Here is a 15,839-nt window from a genome sequence, read left to right as displayed (position 1 = left end):
GTAGGTAGTATTATCGGCCTTGTTCAGAATGACCGTCCGCCGAGCTGCACCAGCCCCAAATGGCCTTGAGATAGTCTTGGATCAATCAATATGAGGTTCATGGAGCCATCTAACCGAAGGGTGTTCGGACGTCACGAGCAATCGAAACCCGCGCCGAGAGTCCGGTAAGACTGACGACCTTGTCTTCATTGCCTTAGAGGGCCTTCAATAAGACCTTCATACTTTTCCCCTGAATATTCACTGCCCCCAATATGGAGTCTTGAACGTCAAGATCAGACAGGCCTCAATCTCGGAAGGCTTGGTTAAACATCGTGGTCTGGCGACTGGTTGGCCTTGATGCCACTCACGGCCCTCAACTTGGTCAGGCCAACTAAAGACGTCTAGAAGTTTGTTTAATTGCTATTTTCAACGTGAGACGAGGATTATAAATGCTCAGCTGCTTGGCAGATGCTTTGGTGATCTTCAAGATAGTAATCAAGACATCATACAAGCAAAGCATCATCATCATCAGATATTCGAGTATAAAGAGCAAGCCTTCGTCCTTTTCCAAAGCTATCATTCCTTCTTCATTCATCGCATCAGTTTCCTTCCTTTCACTCAGACTCAACTTTCATTCGCTTTACAGCACACCCACATTCACTTTTCATTCATTTGATTCCTAACTTTCACAATGGTTTCTTTCAAGGTCTCAAACATCCTGGCCCTCGCTGCCGCCGTTGCAGCCGCGCCTACTGAGCTCCTTCAATCCCGCGCCGTTGTGGCTCACGACTCCATCAGCCCCGTCGCCCAGAGAATCCAGACTGGCGGCCTCGGCAAGGTCATCGAGACCTTCAACCCCCTTCTCCACATCGCCCACGGTTGCCAGCCATATCCCGCCGTTGCCGATAACGGTGATACCAGCGGTGGTCTTCAGGATACCGGCAGCTCCACCGGCGGCTGCCGCGATCAGTCTAAGGGCCAAACGTATGCCCGCGCCGGCACAGTCGACGGCAAGACGGTCATCATGTACTCTTGGTACTTTCCCAAGGACCACCCCACCGGCGGTGACGTCGCCGGAGGCCACCGCCACGACTGGGAGAACATTGTCCTCCAGATCGACGACCCAGCCGCGGCTACTCCCAAGATCATCGGCGGAGCTGCCTCCAGCCACAGCGGCTACAGCAAGGCCAACGGCGCTCCGCCCATGGACGGTAACAGCGCCAAGGTTGAATACTTCACCACCTTCCCGACCAACCACGAGCTTCAGTTCACTCAAACCAAGGGCAAGACTTACCCCATCTCCGACTGGGATGCTCTCCCCGCCGCCGCCAAGACCGCTCTTCAAGACACCAACTTCGGAAAGGCCAACGTTCCCTTCAAGGATGGCAGCTTCGAGAGCAAGGTCCGCGAGGCTCTCAAATAGATGGGCATTATGTGCATGGCACAACAGCTTTATGGGTGCTCCATTACGATTTTTACGAATGTGTTCTCTGGCCAACCATTGTTGCGAATTTGGGTTCATTTTTCATTAGCTAGCTATTTCTGATTTATCTTTCCAATACTATGAGTCTGAGTTGTTCTTTCAAAAATTTGCAATGTAACGATTGGCGTTGATTTGTTGTGACATGCTGGACTCTCATACTCTATCAGGAGTACAATACATGCCAAGTATGGGCTTCGTTGAGTTCTTAAACTCAAATTTCTCTTATCTATAATGTTTTAGTTCCAAAAAAGCGCCTTCGGTTGACGCGTGTAGAGACGCTGTTCCGAGATCTTGAAATGCCAGTGTCGATTATCAGAGGCTGGCAAATTGTCAGCAGCGTTTTCTGCCCTCCATTGACTTCATGCGCTGTGCATGAGACACGAGATGGCCCGACCTCTCGGCCTGTATCCACATAGCATAGGGAACTTGAGCGCGAAGATCCGTTATCTTGCCGATCTCAGACGGGAGTCGATTGACTTTCCGAAGTGTTTGGTTGATCTAAATTCTGCTCACTTTCTCCGTGGATTTTATGCCCAACAGTTGAAACGAAGCCTTCAACTATCCGATGTTGAAGGATCGCAACCTATTTATCTACGTAACGCTCAAAGGAAACTAAATTCGATACTGCAACGACTAAGCTTCAGTATTTCATTTTCATCACTCTTCATAAAATCATGTTAATTTCTGACAATATGACTTTCGGTATTCTCTCTCGGCCTGGACGAATTGAGCTGGCCCCTATTCCTAGGTAACTCATCGTAATATCAAACAATCACGGCCAGAAATCTACAACTGTCGATTCAATCTCTGATCCTTCAGTAGCTTCATTAGCCTCACTCTTCGTTCATCACAAGATAGTTCTTCCGACATGCTGAGCCCAGCTCATACTTTCGGATAATCACAGTCAGCCTGACAATTGATTCAAGGAACTTTGACATTACACAGGCTATTTTTGACAATTTCGTACATCAGACATCTCGATACACAAACAATGCTGATTGGCCCAGACAATTGAAATTCCGTCGGCTCGGTCTTCATTAATGCCGAGAACATCAATTCCCCATGCCGGGTGGATCTACGTCTTCCGACGAGTCAGTCCCGCCCTTCATCCCATCTTCGGCGGAGGAGTTTACTTCCTCTTATTTCTCAACTTCATCACCCGTCTTGAAGCACGGATCGATTGCAATTCCTAATTCTATCTCATGATCTCACGGCTTTTTTGAGATGTCAATTAATGGTGTGGTGGCTTACAATGTGGCCGTCTTCGTCAGCACCCTCTTCCTTCTCGAGGCCGGCGCCGACAAGTTCGTGGACAACACGGCCATCGTCGCTCGGCGCACCGGCATCCCGGACACCCTCATCGCCCTAATCACCGCCGGCGCCGAGTGGGAAGAAGTAAGCCCCGCCGCATCCTGACTCTCTTTACATCTTGTCAACCACATCATCCTCTCGGAGAACAGCCTAGACTTACAATACATCTCCAGCTCGCCGTGGTCGTCAGCGCGCTGGCGCAAGGCCGCGCCTCACTCGCACTCGGCAACATTGTCGGCTCAGCCATCTCCAACATCCTCGGCGCCTTTTCGCTGGGTCTCATTTTCCGCAAGCAAGGGGACGCGGTGGAGTTTGATCGCAGCGCGCGCATCTATTCGCTGCTGTTGCTCGGTATTACGACTGCTGTCATTCCTATCACGTACTTGCCACGTACGTTCCTTTGGCAGGTCACCGGCATCGTCTTGATTGTTGTATTTGTGGTCTACCTACTATCGATAGGATGGGCAATTAGCCGAGGAACGCTGGTAGCACCAGAAGGTTCAGACAGCGATAGCTCCAGCGATGGAGATGACACTTCATCCAGTTCTTCAGACTTTTCAAATTCTTCTCGGAGAAATAGCCGCGCTCCAGCATCGCAACCTGTACCAGAAACTAACGACACCGACGGCGAGCGACAGCCCCTCCTCCGTCCCTCGGACCGATTCCTGCGCCGTCGCCGCGGGCTAACTTACCACATCGCCTACCTCTTCGCCGGCTTCCTCGCAATCTGCCTCTCAGGCTACATCCTCTCCCACGCAGCGACCAACATTGCCGACGCCCTCGGTGCCTCCGAAGTGCTCTTCGGTATCGTCGTCCTCGCCATTGGCACAACCCTGCCGGAGAAGTTCATCGCCGTGCTCGGCGGCCAGCGCGGGCACGGCGGCATCTTGGTTGCTAACACGGTAGGCAGCAACGTCTTCTTGCTGACTCTCTGCCTGGGTATCGTCATGGTTGGCACGGAGGGGGCTTTGGGGAGCGCGGGGAGCGTATCGGGCGCTGAGTTAGCTGTTCTATGGGGTAGTACTGCACTATTTACGGGGTCGATGTGGTTGAATAGGACTATTCAGCGGGTGGTGGGTGGTATTATGTTGATTGGATATGTTGGGTTTATTGTTGCGGAGTTTACTGTGTTGCGTAGATCGGGAGATTTGTAGGCTGATCATAGGTAGAGTCGTCTGTGAACATAGTTGTGTCGTGATGATACTTTAGGATGACTGTCCTTATTCTCTTCGTCTAAAGCACGTCAGAATGTGAGGATGAGTCTTCGGAAATTATCTTTCAAAAACAACTACGTCAACCATCTCACTCCAGCCGTGCCTTCATCCATAGATCAGGGGAGATAGAACCACCTTTCTCTGCACCAGCTGTAACTCAATCCTAGCAACGGTCTGCTTCGCTGTCCGGGTACCCAGAGTGGCAACCCATTTGACCGGTCAGTTTTCAACTTGAAGGTGGTGTTCATAATACACGCATTTCAGGCAAAACCTGTCTTGGCATGACCATCGTCACTTACCAAAGGAGCTTTTTCCGCTCCAAGGGGTCATCTGCTCTTTGACCTAGCACTCAGATCCGTTTCATTGGGTCATTCTACACCGCAATGCCATCAAACCTGTTGACATCCATGACAATAAGGTAGCCTCACCTGGACTCAGTCTGGCACTTTGCCGTTTCAAAGATCGAGTTCATCCGGCGCACACGTCTACTATGCCGCGCGAAACTGTCACAATCCGACGATTGCTGGTCTTCTACACTCATAGTTGCTATAACTATTCGCCTCTAGCTTAAATGCGGGATGGGTACACTTCAATGTAGCATCGGAACTTTCGATATATGAAGTCCCGGCAAATATCTGCAGGTGAACAACCGGTTGGCATATAGAGATCCTCGTCTTGGCGCCTCCCCATTTCAATTTGAGAACCCCCAACTTGTCCTGAACGTTTTGGCGAATTGCCGTTTGCGGTAGCTCATAAATGAACCATGATAGATGAACTGTCTCTGGGAATATGAAAGAGGCCATAGGCTAAATCCCCGCAAACTCGGTAGTTGAACGTTACCACCAGCTCAATCCCGCATACTCGCTTGGCCGGCGTGAGCCGTAATGCTAATTGCGTTTAAGGATCTGACAGCCATATCTTGAGTCTCCATAATTTTGAGTATAAATAGAGTGTTCAAGCGTCTTGAGACAGATGATAAAAAGCCTTCACCAAAACCACAAGCCATGAAGTCCATCATCATCGCAGCCACCATCTCAGGCGCCCTCGCCTCCCTCAACTGTACGGCCACAGCCGAAGTCAAAACCTACTGCTGCCCGGACACCAAGTCCGAGCTCGTCAAGACAGGGCCCGCTGGTACCCTCATCATGATGGGCTGCGCTGCCGACAACACCAATAAGTACATCATAGTCTTCCTGACCTTGGCTCAATAGCTCTGAGATTACTGATGAGAAAATAAGGAATTGGTATTGGAACTACAACGGCCTCTACACGGCCTACTCGACCCAGTTCAAAGATTGCTACCTTAACACCATCCCTTTCAACGACCTCAAGGGTAAGCCCAACCAGATTCCTACGAATTCAATGCCTACATCCTCATATGTCCTAAAATATGCTGTTTGCTAACGATACTCACAATGACACAGTTCTCCCCGATTGCAAGGACGATACATACGTTCTCGACCTCACCCGCGGCAAGTCTGGACCCCTCGACAAGTGTAACCCCAACTGCGTCAGCCAGAACAAGTTCCCGGCCAACACCTATTTTGGCGACCGGCAGAAGGAGACCAACATGGCGTCTGATTTTCCGCGTCCCAATCCGAGCCCGGGATGGCCTGGAGTTCGTAGAGGGCGCAGAGTCTAGACTTCGACCCCTTTCAGTAATGAGGCGGAAGACCTCGAGTTCGATGTTGCGAGATGTGAGGTCACGAAATGAAATTGCAACGAGATTTGTACTTTCTTTTAGTTAAGGTAGCAGCGATATTGTGAAATTCAATTATAGTCGATCTTGCAGACCATCCAGTCTCTGATCCAAGTTAAGCAATGTCCAAAGACGGGGAATATCCAAGTATAAATAGTCAACGCCGTACCGTTGCGGTCAATCCAAACTCAAAAGGTATCAAAGATATAACGTCAAAAAAACCCATAACCTAACCCCTACCATTAATGAGCCGTCGAACTCTCCCCTCCCCCATGATGCCCCGGCTTCAGCATCCTCTTCAGACTACTCGGGTCCTCCAACGCATCAAGTGCCTTCTGCGTCGTACTCTTGACCGGCTCGCCATCATATCCCGCCTGGTCCATGTGCTCCAGCGCGCTCTCGTTGGAGCTGAGCGAGCTCGAGCTGGGACTCCGCGCCACCATGTTGATCATCTTGCCCTCCTTCTTCTTGGCCTCGACCTGCTCCTTCTTGAGCTTCTGCAGCTTCTCGTCCTCGCAGTGCATCACCACGATGCCCAGCCCGGGGAAGTTTGCCTCGAGGAATTCTTTGAGTTTGGGGAGGATCGACTTGTCTGGCCGGTAGGTGCCCGAGTCGTTATCGATGTAGAGCTGGTAGTACGACGGATTATGCGGCGGGTGCTCGTTCGGCGGGCCGTTGGGCAGCTCCTCCGTCGGGTGCGTCCGCTCAGGCGGGTCCGCCTCCTCCGACGCATCGGGCTTCTCGAGCCGCCGAATGAAGAACTCGCCCGAGCAGGCGATGTACGTCTCGACGTCGCTGTGCATGGTATGCTTGCTAAGCATGTCGATGCTAAACTCCTTACCCGTCTCCGTAAACCGGAACATGCCGTCGAGGGTCAGCACGTAGGTGAAGATGCGGCCGCCCTGGTCAAAGTGGACGAGCTTGAGGAACTGCAGCGCGGCCTCCTCGGAGCGGGCCTTGAAGACGCCGTACTCTGTCGAGCTGTCAAAGTTGTAGACGCGGCTGTGCTGCTTGTGCAGGGCCTTGTTGAGGATGCGGCCGCGCAGGCCGCTCTTTGCGAACATGAGGCCGATCATGGGGCGGAACTCGACGTAGCGGTGGTAGAGTTCGGGAGGGACGGGGCCTGAGAGCTGCATCTCGTTCGATTGGAAGCTGTGACGGCGTGTTAACAACGTGTTTGGCAGGACGGTGTCGGGCGATGAAACCTACTCGTATTTCTGGGTCTTGTTGTCCTTTTCCTTGTTTTCGGCCTCGTCAAACAAATCGGACCGGGCGTCGTTCTCCTCGTCCCGGTTGACCTTGATACCAGTAAGACGGCCAATCATGGGACTAAAGTGCTTAAAGTAGGTGGTCGGCCCGAGTGTGCACATCTGCGCGTGCGGCGGGTCAGACTGTCCTAGGAGCTCCATACTAATCCACAGCCTAGGGGACATATCAACGCGCGGGTCAAAGTGGCTGGTGATGGCCTTGACAAAGTAAGCCCGCTTGCTTCCCATGCGCTTCTTGGCCGTGAACTCCTGGCCGGGGCGCGGATACCCCTTCCAGTCCGGACCGACGTGGGGCACCCTGACGGTGACGTTGCCGAGACGGTCGTCGTGGTCGGGCCAGTCCTCATCATAGAGGCGGCATTTGAGGATGAAGCCGTCGGCGGGGACGTTGGCCACCACCCACTCGGTATCCCAGACGGGCTCCGTCGTCTTCCGGATGGTTTGGGTGCGGAGGGTGAGGTCTGGGTCTTCCTTGTGGCGCTTCGGAACGGCGGCGCGGAGGGTGACGTGGATAAAGGGGTCGGAGGACTGGGTGCCAATGTCGGCGGCGGGGAGGTTGCTCGCCTTGTGGAAGATGAATCGCACGGTGTAGCCGGGAGGCGCGTTGGGTAAGGGTGTCGGGTCGAAGCCGCCAGAGGGCTTGGTCTTGTCCTTGACCTTTTCTTTGCCCTCGGAGTAGAGGCCCTTGAGATCGCTAGAGTGGTGATGGGGCTTCTCGTGGGGCGGCTTGTGACCGTTAGCATCCGGGTTCTGTACGCCCTCGATCTTGTTCTCGAGGGCTGCTCCCTCTCCGTGCTTGGGCTCATGTTCGTTGGTTGGCGGCCCACCGTTTGTTGTTGTTGCTGATGGGACTGTGCCATCATTGATCTGCTCGCTAGCGGCGGCCGGGGCGCCGTTGGGCGAGGATGAAGGTGACGAGTGCCCGTTCAGGTCCGGCGCATCGTGGGTGGTGGCATTGCCGTTAAGGGCCGCCGGGGAGTGAGTTGTGCCATTGGGTGCGTGGCTGTTTGTCGAGGGACCGTCGGCTGCGGTGCCATTCACCGTGTGACCGTTGAGGTTCTCAATCGGCTCAGAGGTTGTTGCTGTTGTTGTCGCAGGCTGGGCGGCGCCGAGATCTGTTGGTGGCGCCGAAGTTGTGGCCGTGGTGGTGGAAGTTTCGGCGGCGGCGGCAGAGGTGGACGGGTCGGCGGAATGTGGGCGTCCGTTGGGCCTTTGTTCGTCGGCGGCCGACATGGTGCGGATGGTGGTTATAGTGCGCAATTGAAATAAGAAATACTTTGATTGGAATTACGGGAGAATGTCTGCGATCGCGACACAGACAGCGACAGCAGCGACGGCGATGGTGGCTTGAAATGCGCCCGTCGGGGGGGGCCGGAGACAGGCGTTGGGAACCCCGGCAAGTGTTGGCTTGCGGAAGAGACAAGTCCCTGTGTCTCTCTCTCTCGTGTATCTCAATTTCTCAGGATCTGTAGGGCGCAGATGGAGCGAACAGAATAGCGCCAGATCCTGTCAGAAAAACCCTGCAGCGCCGTGGTGGCCGTTGCCAAGACCCGAGAGTGTCGATCCCCCCAAATCGTGGAGGGGCAGCGCGCTGCTGTGTCTTTCTTCAGTGCGAGTGCGAGCTCTAGGTCACTCTGTCTCTCTCTCAAAGCTGGGCTAAGCTTCACTTCACTTCTACGATGAGCTTGAGCTTGAACCGGGAACTGAGTTTGGGTTTGGAGAGCTGTGTCCAATGATGTCTTTGGGGGGGATCACCAAAAGCTTGGCATGGGGTCCGTGGTGTCCGCTTGCAAACGAAACGAAGCTTTGGCGGCGGGCGGGAGGAACGTTGGTTTGTTGAAGAAGATGCGCTGGCCGAGGTGACAAGGGGATTTGAGGTACTAGGTAGGTAAGGTAAGGTAGATGGCGCTTATTCGTCTGTTATGTTTGAAGGAGAAGTATCTATGCTGACGGCCAAGGGGGTATCCAAAAGAACAAGATATGACGATGGCAGGAGAAAGTTGTTTGGAGGAAGGAAAAAGAGAAAAGAAGCTTTGAAATGGCAGGTAACCGGATGGAGCGAGAAGAAAGAGAAAGACTCAGACGACCAGACCACCACCACTGACCAGACAGACAAGACGATGCGAGGGGCTGGGGGGGTAACAGAGACGGGGTCCGAGGGAAATCACAGGCCGCAGTCCAAACCATCAAAATTGCCCTCTTTCGGGTTAGACGTGATCCTTGACTCTTGCGCGAGCTAGCTAGCTACTCCGTTTGTGTAGGCATAGTTCGAATAGAGACTAGGACTCTTTGCGAAAAACAAGGGACCCTGCCCCCTGTTCATATCCTCAGCCTCTGTTCCCCTGTACAGACAGATCATCATTAGAGGCATGGCATGGGTACGGAGTAAAGGGAAAGAGAGAGAGAGAGAGAGAGAGAGAGAGAGAGAGAGAGAGAAACCGAGCCAACATCTCAGCATAGTGAGCACCTACACACCCACTCCGCATCACACAATACGAAAAGAATAAGATACGGAACCATAGAACGCAGCAAGATCAACAAAGCGTCGCAAGCAACATGCAACTCGCGCCTGCGCCTGACGTCATGGCCCCCTCCAAGATTTGGCGTCGAGGGTGCGGCTAGAAGATGCCGAAGCCGGGGTCATGCTGCCCAGCTTGAGCCAATTGCCATCCTAATCTCGAGCCCCCATTCCGGCCATCAGCAAGCATAAGTTCCTTGAGCCTTGAGCCTTGAGCCTTGAAGTACCGCTAAGGTAAAGTACAGTAAGCTCCCATGCGCCATAGCCGGCCATGTCCGGGATGCTGCCGCCAGCACTCGCAGCGTTTCACCATCACGAGCCTTTTCCAACTTTGCCTATTCTTATTACCCTACAGTAAACCTGCAAGACTTGGTCAACATTGTGCCGCTCCCCTTGCATGACAGGTACTGCAGTCGCCCACCGGGACCACCAGTACGTAAGAAGACCAGCATCTGCGCAAATCTTATGTGGAGAGATGATGGCAACAACCAAGATAAGGTGAACAAGCGTGACACAAGGTCTCACCAGCTTGCCGACCATCCGGCTTCCCGTCCAATTTTTTTCCTGTCTCTTTTCTTGAGCCCTGCCAAGATTTAAGGTAGGACCACTTGATTAGCTGATCTGCCGCCTGGGGCCCTGCGCTGCATTCCCGTCTCCGGCACAGTCCGTTCCGATTGTCTCGGCGCTGCTCCACTGAAACTCGGCCAGGCCACTCCGCTCCGCTCCGGGTTCTTGTTGACACCGACACTCCTACAGCATGCTGATTGAGACGTCTATACACGTTGAAGATTGCTTTGAGCATTTATTCTTGAGTTTCTTGATGTTGTCTCATCCATTCATGAGCTCAAATGGCGAGACGCCCCAACAAATCCATCTCATGTCAAATTAGCCAATTGCAGGATGGCGCATAGGTACCTTACTATAGTACTTGTATCCTCCACAGAATATCGCAACATCAGGATTACAGAGGCATCTCAAGTGTATTTTTGATAAGCTTCATGTCATCATATCAATAAAGGAGATATCATCATCATCTTTGACTCACTCCAAGACACCATTTCTTTCTAGCCCAGACTCGAACCTTCGAGGTCATGTCCACTTTTCTTCAACATGATGTGCCCTGATCTCTTTCAACTCACCTTCGTACCTGGAAAGGACTTGACCATTCGATTCCCTTTCAGGTGAATAGAATCTCTATCTTGCCCCCATCCAACTATTCCTCTCTACTAAGTTTCTTTGCAGGATCTTGCACTCATTTCCCTAGCCCTGTCCAGAGTTGTTCACCCTATTAATACAGCAATTCACAAACAAGCAAGTGATAATGGCAGTTCTCACCAATGCAAATAAGCTTACAACTATCTTTGAAAGCCGTTACCCAGATCAATCTCATTCCAAAGTTACAGCTCTTTCCCTAGTCCGGGCCCGACGGTGCCAATGATGAACTTCCGGGAGATAGAAATTTCCCTCTTTCTCCCCGGCCCGTCCCATCCATAAGGTATATCGCTGCCTGACAACCATCTCTGAAAGCTACCATTCTTTGAGACCATTCTTCTCAATTTGACCTTGCAGTGTCTCAATATCAAGCCTAACTATTACTTTCACTGCCTAGTAATAGTTTCCGGGAGCTCCCTCTCTCATCGGAATCCTTCTACCCGCCTCGCGCTCACTTTAGACCATACCCTAAGATAATTTTCATTACCTGATGATGTCTGGCAACAGCTCTCCAAGCTCCCACCATTCGAAGTGCCTTGCCCCCATGTGTTTTTCACTGCCTGCACACCCTCATCAAGACTGCTCTGCTTATACAAAGCCTCATGATGCACTTTATGGATTTGAGAGGAATCGAATTTTCTTGTCAGTCATGACCGCCTCGCTATAGCCTCGGAAAGCCTTCTTTCTCATCAATTATTGTCCTTTATGGCTGTCTAGCTCTCGATCTTGCTCATGATATGATTGGTAACCTGGCAGCCGCCTGCGAAATGATCTCTGCCTGTCATGGGAATAGGTCTTCCTGCACCGAACAAGTCCTCAAATCGGCTTCAGGTTAAGGCATGGCAGATCGGCCACTTGCTCTAGACCCACTGCATATCTAATGTGATTTCTCACGGCCTGGCAACAGTCCTGTCTGGCTCCCACTCTTGAGAATCACTCGACCCTCCCACTTCTCGCCCTGTAAGGCTATGCTACCTATGCTTAATGATGCTATTCACTGCCTTGGACCAGCCTTTGGAAGCTCTCGCCCTCTGCGTTCTCCTAAATCTTATCCTATTTCTCATGCTGTCTTTTTCTCCCCATTTGCCGTGCTGCCTTCTCGTGCCCCTTTTCCGTACTGCCTTTCCTGTACTGGAATCTTCTCGCGCTGTCTCTCTTGTCCTGCCTCTCTGATATTATCTCTCTCTTGTGCTATTTCTCTCACTTACGATGTTATCCTTATGATATCTCTCTTATGCTGTCTCTCTTGTGTTATCTCTCTTGTGCGGTCTCGCTTATACTATCTCATTTATACCACCTCTTCCTTCTAGTCCCTCTGTTGCTACCTTTCGTATACTACGTCATTGATATCGTCTCTCTCCTTAACTTCAATGCTCTCTCTTGCGTTGTCTCTCTAGTTTTATCTTAATCTCCCGTGCTGCCTCTCTCTATTATAGTGTCTCTTCCTCTAATCCCGTACTATCTCTCCTTTTTACGCTAAATCTCTCTCCCATAGTATCTCTTTCTCTTATAATACCTCTCTTTCTTTCACTATCTCTATCTCCCGTACTGCCTCTCTCTCTTATAGTATTTTTCTCTATTGTGTTACCTCTTTCTCTTGTAGTGTCTTTCTCTCTCGTGCTGTCTTGGTCTACTATGTTGCCTCTTTCTTTAATGCTATCTCTCTCTCCTGTGCTGCCTCTATTCCCCGTGCTGCCTCTGTCTCCCGTGCTGCCTTTCTCGTCCACCCCTCTTCCCTTCCTAGCTCCCGCCCCTTTCGATCTCGCCCTATCCCGTAGCCCATGATATTATCCACAACGAATACGGCGAGAGCTAGGCGGGGCGAGCGGTCATGAAGGGCTTTCTTTCCCTTTCAGCCTTGTCAACAAAACTTCTCCTCCACATCCACATCAAAAAGTCCATTCAAGATGGACCAGCAGTACCATGAGGGTAAGTCTGCCAACCTTTCTTTCATTCCAGTGTTTCTGGACCCCTCAAAATTCTGGTCGAGGGCATTGGGCCCCTAGTTCACTGCCTCTGAGGCTTCCACCTCGATCGCGGTATAAAAGGAACCCTCTTCTCCCTCCTCGCAGCTCGATCCTTGGCTACCAGATACCGGTCTCTCGGCCCCAGAGGCCATGGGAGATTGGCCCCCCGTCGCTTTGAGGTGCAAGAAGAGATGCTGATGATGTATGTTAGAGGAGCGCAAGCGCCTGGAGTACTACCAGGCGGACAGGGCCAGAATGGCTGGTGCTTACCAGTACGTCCCGTAAGTTCACCCCGAGTCTCGCTCAAGATATCCTCTTCTGATGCTAGAAATATAGGCCCGAGGAAGCGTACCCGGCCGAGGCTCTGGCGGACCACAACGAGATCGAGGATCCCCGTCTTCACGACAACTACCACGAGGCCGCTCAAGGCGCCCACGAGAATCCGTTCTATGTCGAGCACCTAGGCCAGAACGTCGTGCTTCCCCAGCAAGCCAACAACGCTGTCGAGGGACCGTTTTCTCAGCAGGGCCAGAATGACGCCATCCAAGCCGAGCATTATGCTCCCATCGACCCCGAGCTCCAGAACCAGGTCATTATTGCCGTTCAGCCGGCCGGAAACGCTCTCAGTGAGCCTCACGTTGCTCCCGCAGGCGATTTCGCGCACCCGAATTTCAACGATCTGCTTCCCGATTACATCTATGACTTTCAGACTGGCGCTGCGAACATCCAGCCAGGTCACGCCGGCCAGATCGACAACTTGCTCCAGGACGGCTTCAACATCCCGCACCCTGACTTGGGCCCGATCCCTGCACCCTTCCCCGACTTTGGCGATCCCGCGATGTTCCTTCAAGAGCACGAGCAATGGCAGCATTACAACAACCAGGGATTCGAGCAGTATGGGCAGCAAATGGTCGACATGCAGGCTCAGGAGATACCTTATCAGGACGTACAGCTCCAGTATCGTGAGGAACAGCACAATGAGGGCCAGGAGTATCAGCGGATGCCTTTCCAGCAGTACGCGCAAGACAATGGATATCATATTCATGGACAGGGCCATCACGACCAAGATCTTCACCAGCAGCATGATCACCATGTCCACCAGAACCACGCATTCGATCAGCCGCAGCAGGAGCAGCACCATCATGACCACAACGAGGATGCCCCTCTACAGCAAGACGACGCCCAGGACGCCGCCGCCGCTCCCGACCCGCTCGCACAGGACAATAGCCCTCAGCCAGCCGCCAACGTTCAAGCTCCTCGGGCCAGAAATGGAAGACGGTCCCATAACAGGAACATTGAGTATTGTCAGTTCAACGACGGAACGCCAGACCCTGAACCCGAGCACTATGGCCTGAGAAGGGTCTCTCCAAGACCCCCTTGCCAGGAGCTCCCGAGAATGGTGAATGGCGTCCAGAAGGTCGCGATCGAATGTAATCGATGCGACAAAGTTCTTTCGCGTAAGGACGAAATGCGTTGGCATCTTCGCCTTACTCACTACGGCAAAAGATACGGAAAGAAGGGGGTCCACATTGAGAAGGGCCGCCAACAGGCCCTTCTCGATTGTCCCCAGTGATTGTACTTAGGATGGAAGGACTTGGGGATGGTTCTGGAGTTTGTTTGGTAGCTAAATAAAGAAGTGCTAGCTGAGAACTCGATGAATTTAATATGGTTTCCCGTAGACACTCGTCAGTAGATTTAACGTGACGATTCGTCAGAGAATAAAGAAAGCGTGACTAAGCGATCATAGAGGAGAGCAATCAATGGAAAAAAGAGGTGCCACATTGAGAAGGGCCTGCTGGTGCCCCTTCTCGAATTGCCCCTAGCAATTGTCATTTGGGGGGGGGGGGGGGGAAGGACTTGGGAATGGCTCTGGAACTGGTTTGGTAGTCTGGTAGTTAAACAAAGGAGTGTCAAATTAGAACTTACTAAACTTCATAGAATTGTGGTCTGTATATTCTATGTGACGATTCGCCAGCGAATAAACTAAGCGTGAGCGAGCGATCACAGAAGGGGCCAAAGAGGGTTAAAGTGCGGGCTTAAAGAAAACATCTTATACAATCCATACCAAGATATCCTCTTTTGAATAAATGTCTTTCCCGTAAAGATGAGATGCGCTGGCATCTTCGCCGCGGCCACTATGGAGAACATTATCGCGCAGAGGGATTCCATATCGAGATGGACCGCCAGAAGACCCCTTTTCATTGCCCTCACGAACGCAGTATTCTGGTAGGATAGAGTCGGTAGTCAATCCAGACGTGCTGACTGGGCAGTCCAGGAGATAGTGACACATTGGCCAGGGTCAAGATCAGGTCTTGCCAGAAGGCTCCAGAGATGGTTATTGACCCCCTTTGGGCGAACTGGTGTCGAGGACTAGAACGGGCTTAATAGTTAATAAGTGGGCCTTGCTTAAGAACTCATCAACTTAACCACTTGATGTACGGACCGTACGGTAAACGGTGCGGGAGAGATGATGAGCTGAGTGAGAACAAAGCACCAAATACACGAAGCTATTCCGAAGGTTCTAAGTGAAAACAAGGAGCAAGTGATTGACGACTTGAGCTGTAAATGCTTGCCCTTGAGTCGGACTCCAGTCATCGACTAAGACCAACTCTACCTACTCAAGGGATTCCATAGAAAGCGGTTTTGTGAGCAGGACTTACTGGGATGTCTAGCCGATGAACGATCGTGCCACATGTAAGTAGAAGGTAATTGAAGAGACTAGAAAGATACGGGGGTTCCGTCAACTGTATCTGTAAAGAAACTTGTTTAAAAGAATCCAAGAAATACCATCGGACATATGAGTGTCCCTCAACCTTGGAAGCACGTTCTACGTGAGGATTCGATGGCGAATAAACAACGCGAGATTGAGCGTTCACAGAGGAGAAAACTGCTATGGTTGGATATATGTAGTCTAAGCGGTCGACAGACCTTCCAGTGAATGGCGCCCAGAAGGTCGTAATCGAGTGTAACCGATGCAACAAGATTCTTTCGCGCAAAGATGAGATGCGGTGTCTGTTACAGGCAGTAAGACGTTTAAGTAGCTGGTAGGAATTACCAGATAATGCCTTTGAGTAAGGGCAAGAGCAGGCCTTGCTGGCCTGCCCCAGGAGCGATTGATTGCAATCAGGTCGGCCGAGTCTGGTGCGTTGGAATCCTTGGAACTTGATAGGATCATCTCTAGTGTATGC

At 51.9% G+C, this 15,839-nt stretch overlaps 6 protein-coding genes across 6 annotated transcripts; 4 read left to right on the top strand and 2 right to left on the bottom strand.

Annotated features, from left to right (window-relative positions):
* Window positions 1-670: 670 nt before the first annotated feature.
* On the top strand, window positions 671-1,402 carry CPAR01_05946 (necrosis- and ethylene-inducing protein; the record flags this gene model as incomplete). Its single annotated transcript, XM_060490221.1, has 1 exon — window positions 671-1,402. One exon carries the CDS (start codon window positions 671-673, stop codon window positions 1,400-1,402), a length of 732 nt encoding a protein of 243 aa, XP_060351687.1.
* A 1,284-nt stretch (window positions 1,403-2,686) lies between these two features.
* Window positions 2,687-3,927, top strand: CPAR01_05945 (uncharacterized protein; the record flags this gene model as incomplete). The annotated part of the gene is made up of 2 exons (XM_060490220.1): window positions 2,687-2,857; window positions 2,947-3,927. The coding sequence occupies 2 exons, from the start codon at window positions 2,687-2,689 to the stop codon at window positions 3,925-3,927; spliced, it is 1,152 nt and encodes a 383-aa protein (XP_060351686.1).
* Window positions 3,928-4,991: 1,064 nt separating this feature from the next.
* On the top strand, window positions 4,992-5,629 carry CPAR01_05944 (uncharacterized protein; the record flags this gene model as incomplete). Its single annotated transcript, XM_060490219.1, has 3 exons — window positions 4,992-5,164; window positions 5,226-5,320; window positions 5,412-5,629. 3 exons carry the CDS (start codon window positions 4,992-4,994, stop codon window positions 5,627-5,629), a joined length of 486 nt encoding a protein of 161 aa, XP_060351685.1.
* A 299-nt stretch (window positions 5,630-5,928) lies between these two features.
* On the bottom strand, window positions 5,929-8,187 carry CPAR01_05943 (C2 domain-containing protein; the record flags this gene model as incomplete). The annotated part of the gene is made up of 2 exons (XM_060490218.1): window positions 5,929-6,838; window positions 6,896-8,187. 2 exons carry the CDS (start codon window positions 8,185-8,187, stop codon window positions 5,929-5,931), a joined length of 2,202 nt encoding a protein of 733 aa, XP_060351684.1.
* Window positions 8,188-8,895: 708 nt separating this feature from the next.
* CPAR01_05942 (uncharacterized protein) lies at window positions 8,896-9,141 on the bottom strand (the record flags this gene model as incomplete). Its single annotated transcript, XM_060490217.1, has 2 exons — window positions 8,896-9,023; window positions 9,060-9,141. The coding sequence occupies 2 exons, from the start codon at window positions 9,139-9,141 to the stop codon at window positions 8,896-8,898; spliced, it is 210 nt and encodes a 69-aa protein (XP_060351683.1).
* A 3,450-nt stretch (window positions 9,142-12,591) lies between these two features.
* On the top strand, window positions 12,592-14,224 carry CPAR01_05941 (uncharacterized protein; the record flags this gene model as incomplete). Its single annotated transcript, XM_060490216.1, has 3 exons — window positions 12,592-12,613; window positions 12,863-12,932; window positions 12,988-14,224. The coding sequence occupies 3 exons, from the start codon at window positions 12,592-12,594 to the stop codon at window positions 14,222-14,224; spliced, it is 1,329 nt and encodes a 442-aa protein (XP_060351682.1).
* Between the last annotated feature and the right edge of the window lie 1,615 nt (window positions 14,225-15,839).

This window comes from Colletotrichum paranaense, assembly GCF_030867605.1.
Source record: "Colletotrichum paranaense strain IMI 384185 chromosome Unknown Scaffold_4.1, whole genome shotgun sequence".
Taxonomy (NCBI): domain Eukaryota; kingdom Fungi; phylum Ascomycota; class Sordariomycetes; order Glomerellales; family Glomerellaceae; genus Colletotrichum; species Colletotrichum paranaense.
The sequence above is the reverse complement of the archived record's forward strand: the minus strand, read 5'-3'. Positions and strand labels throughout refer to the sequence as shown.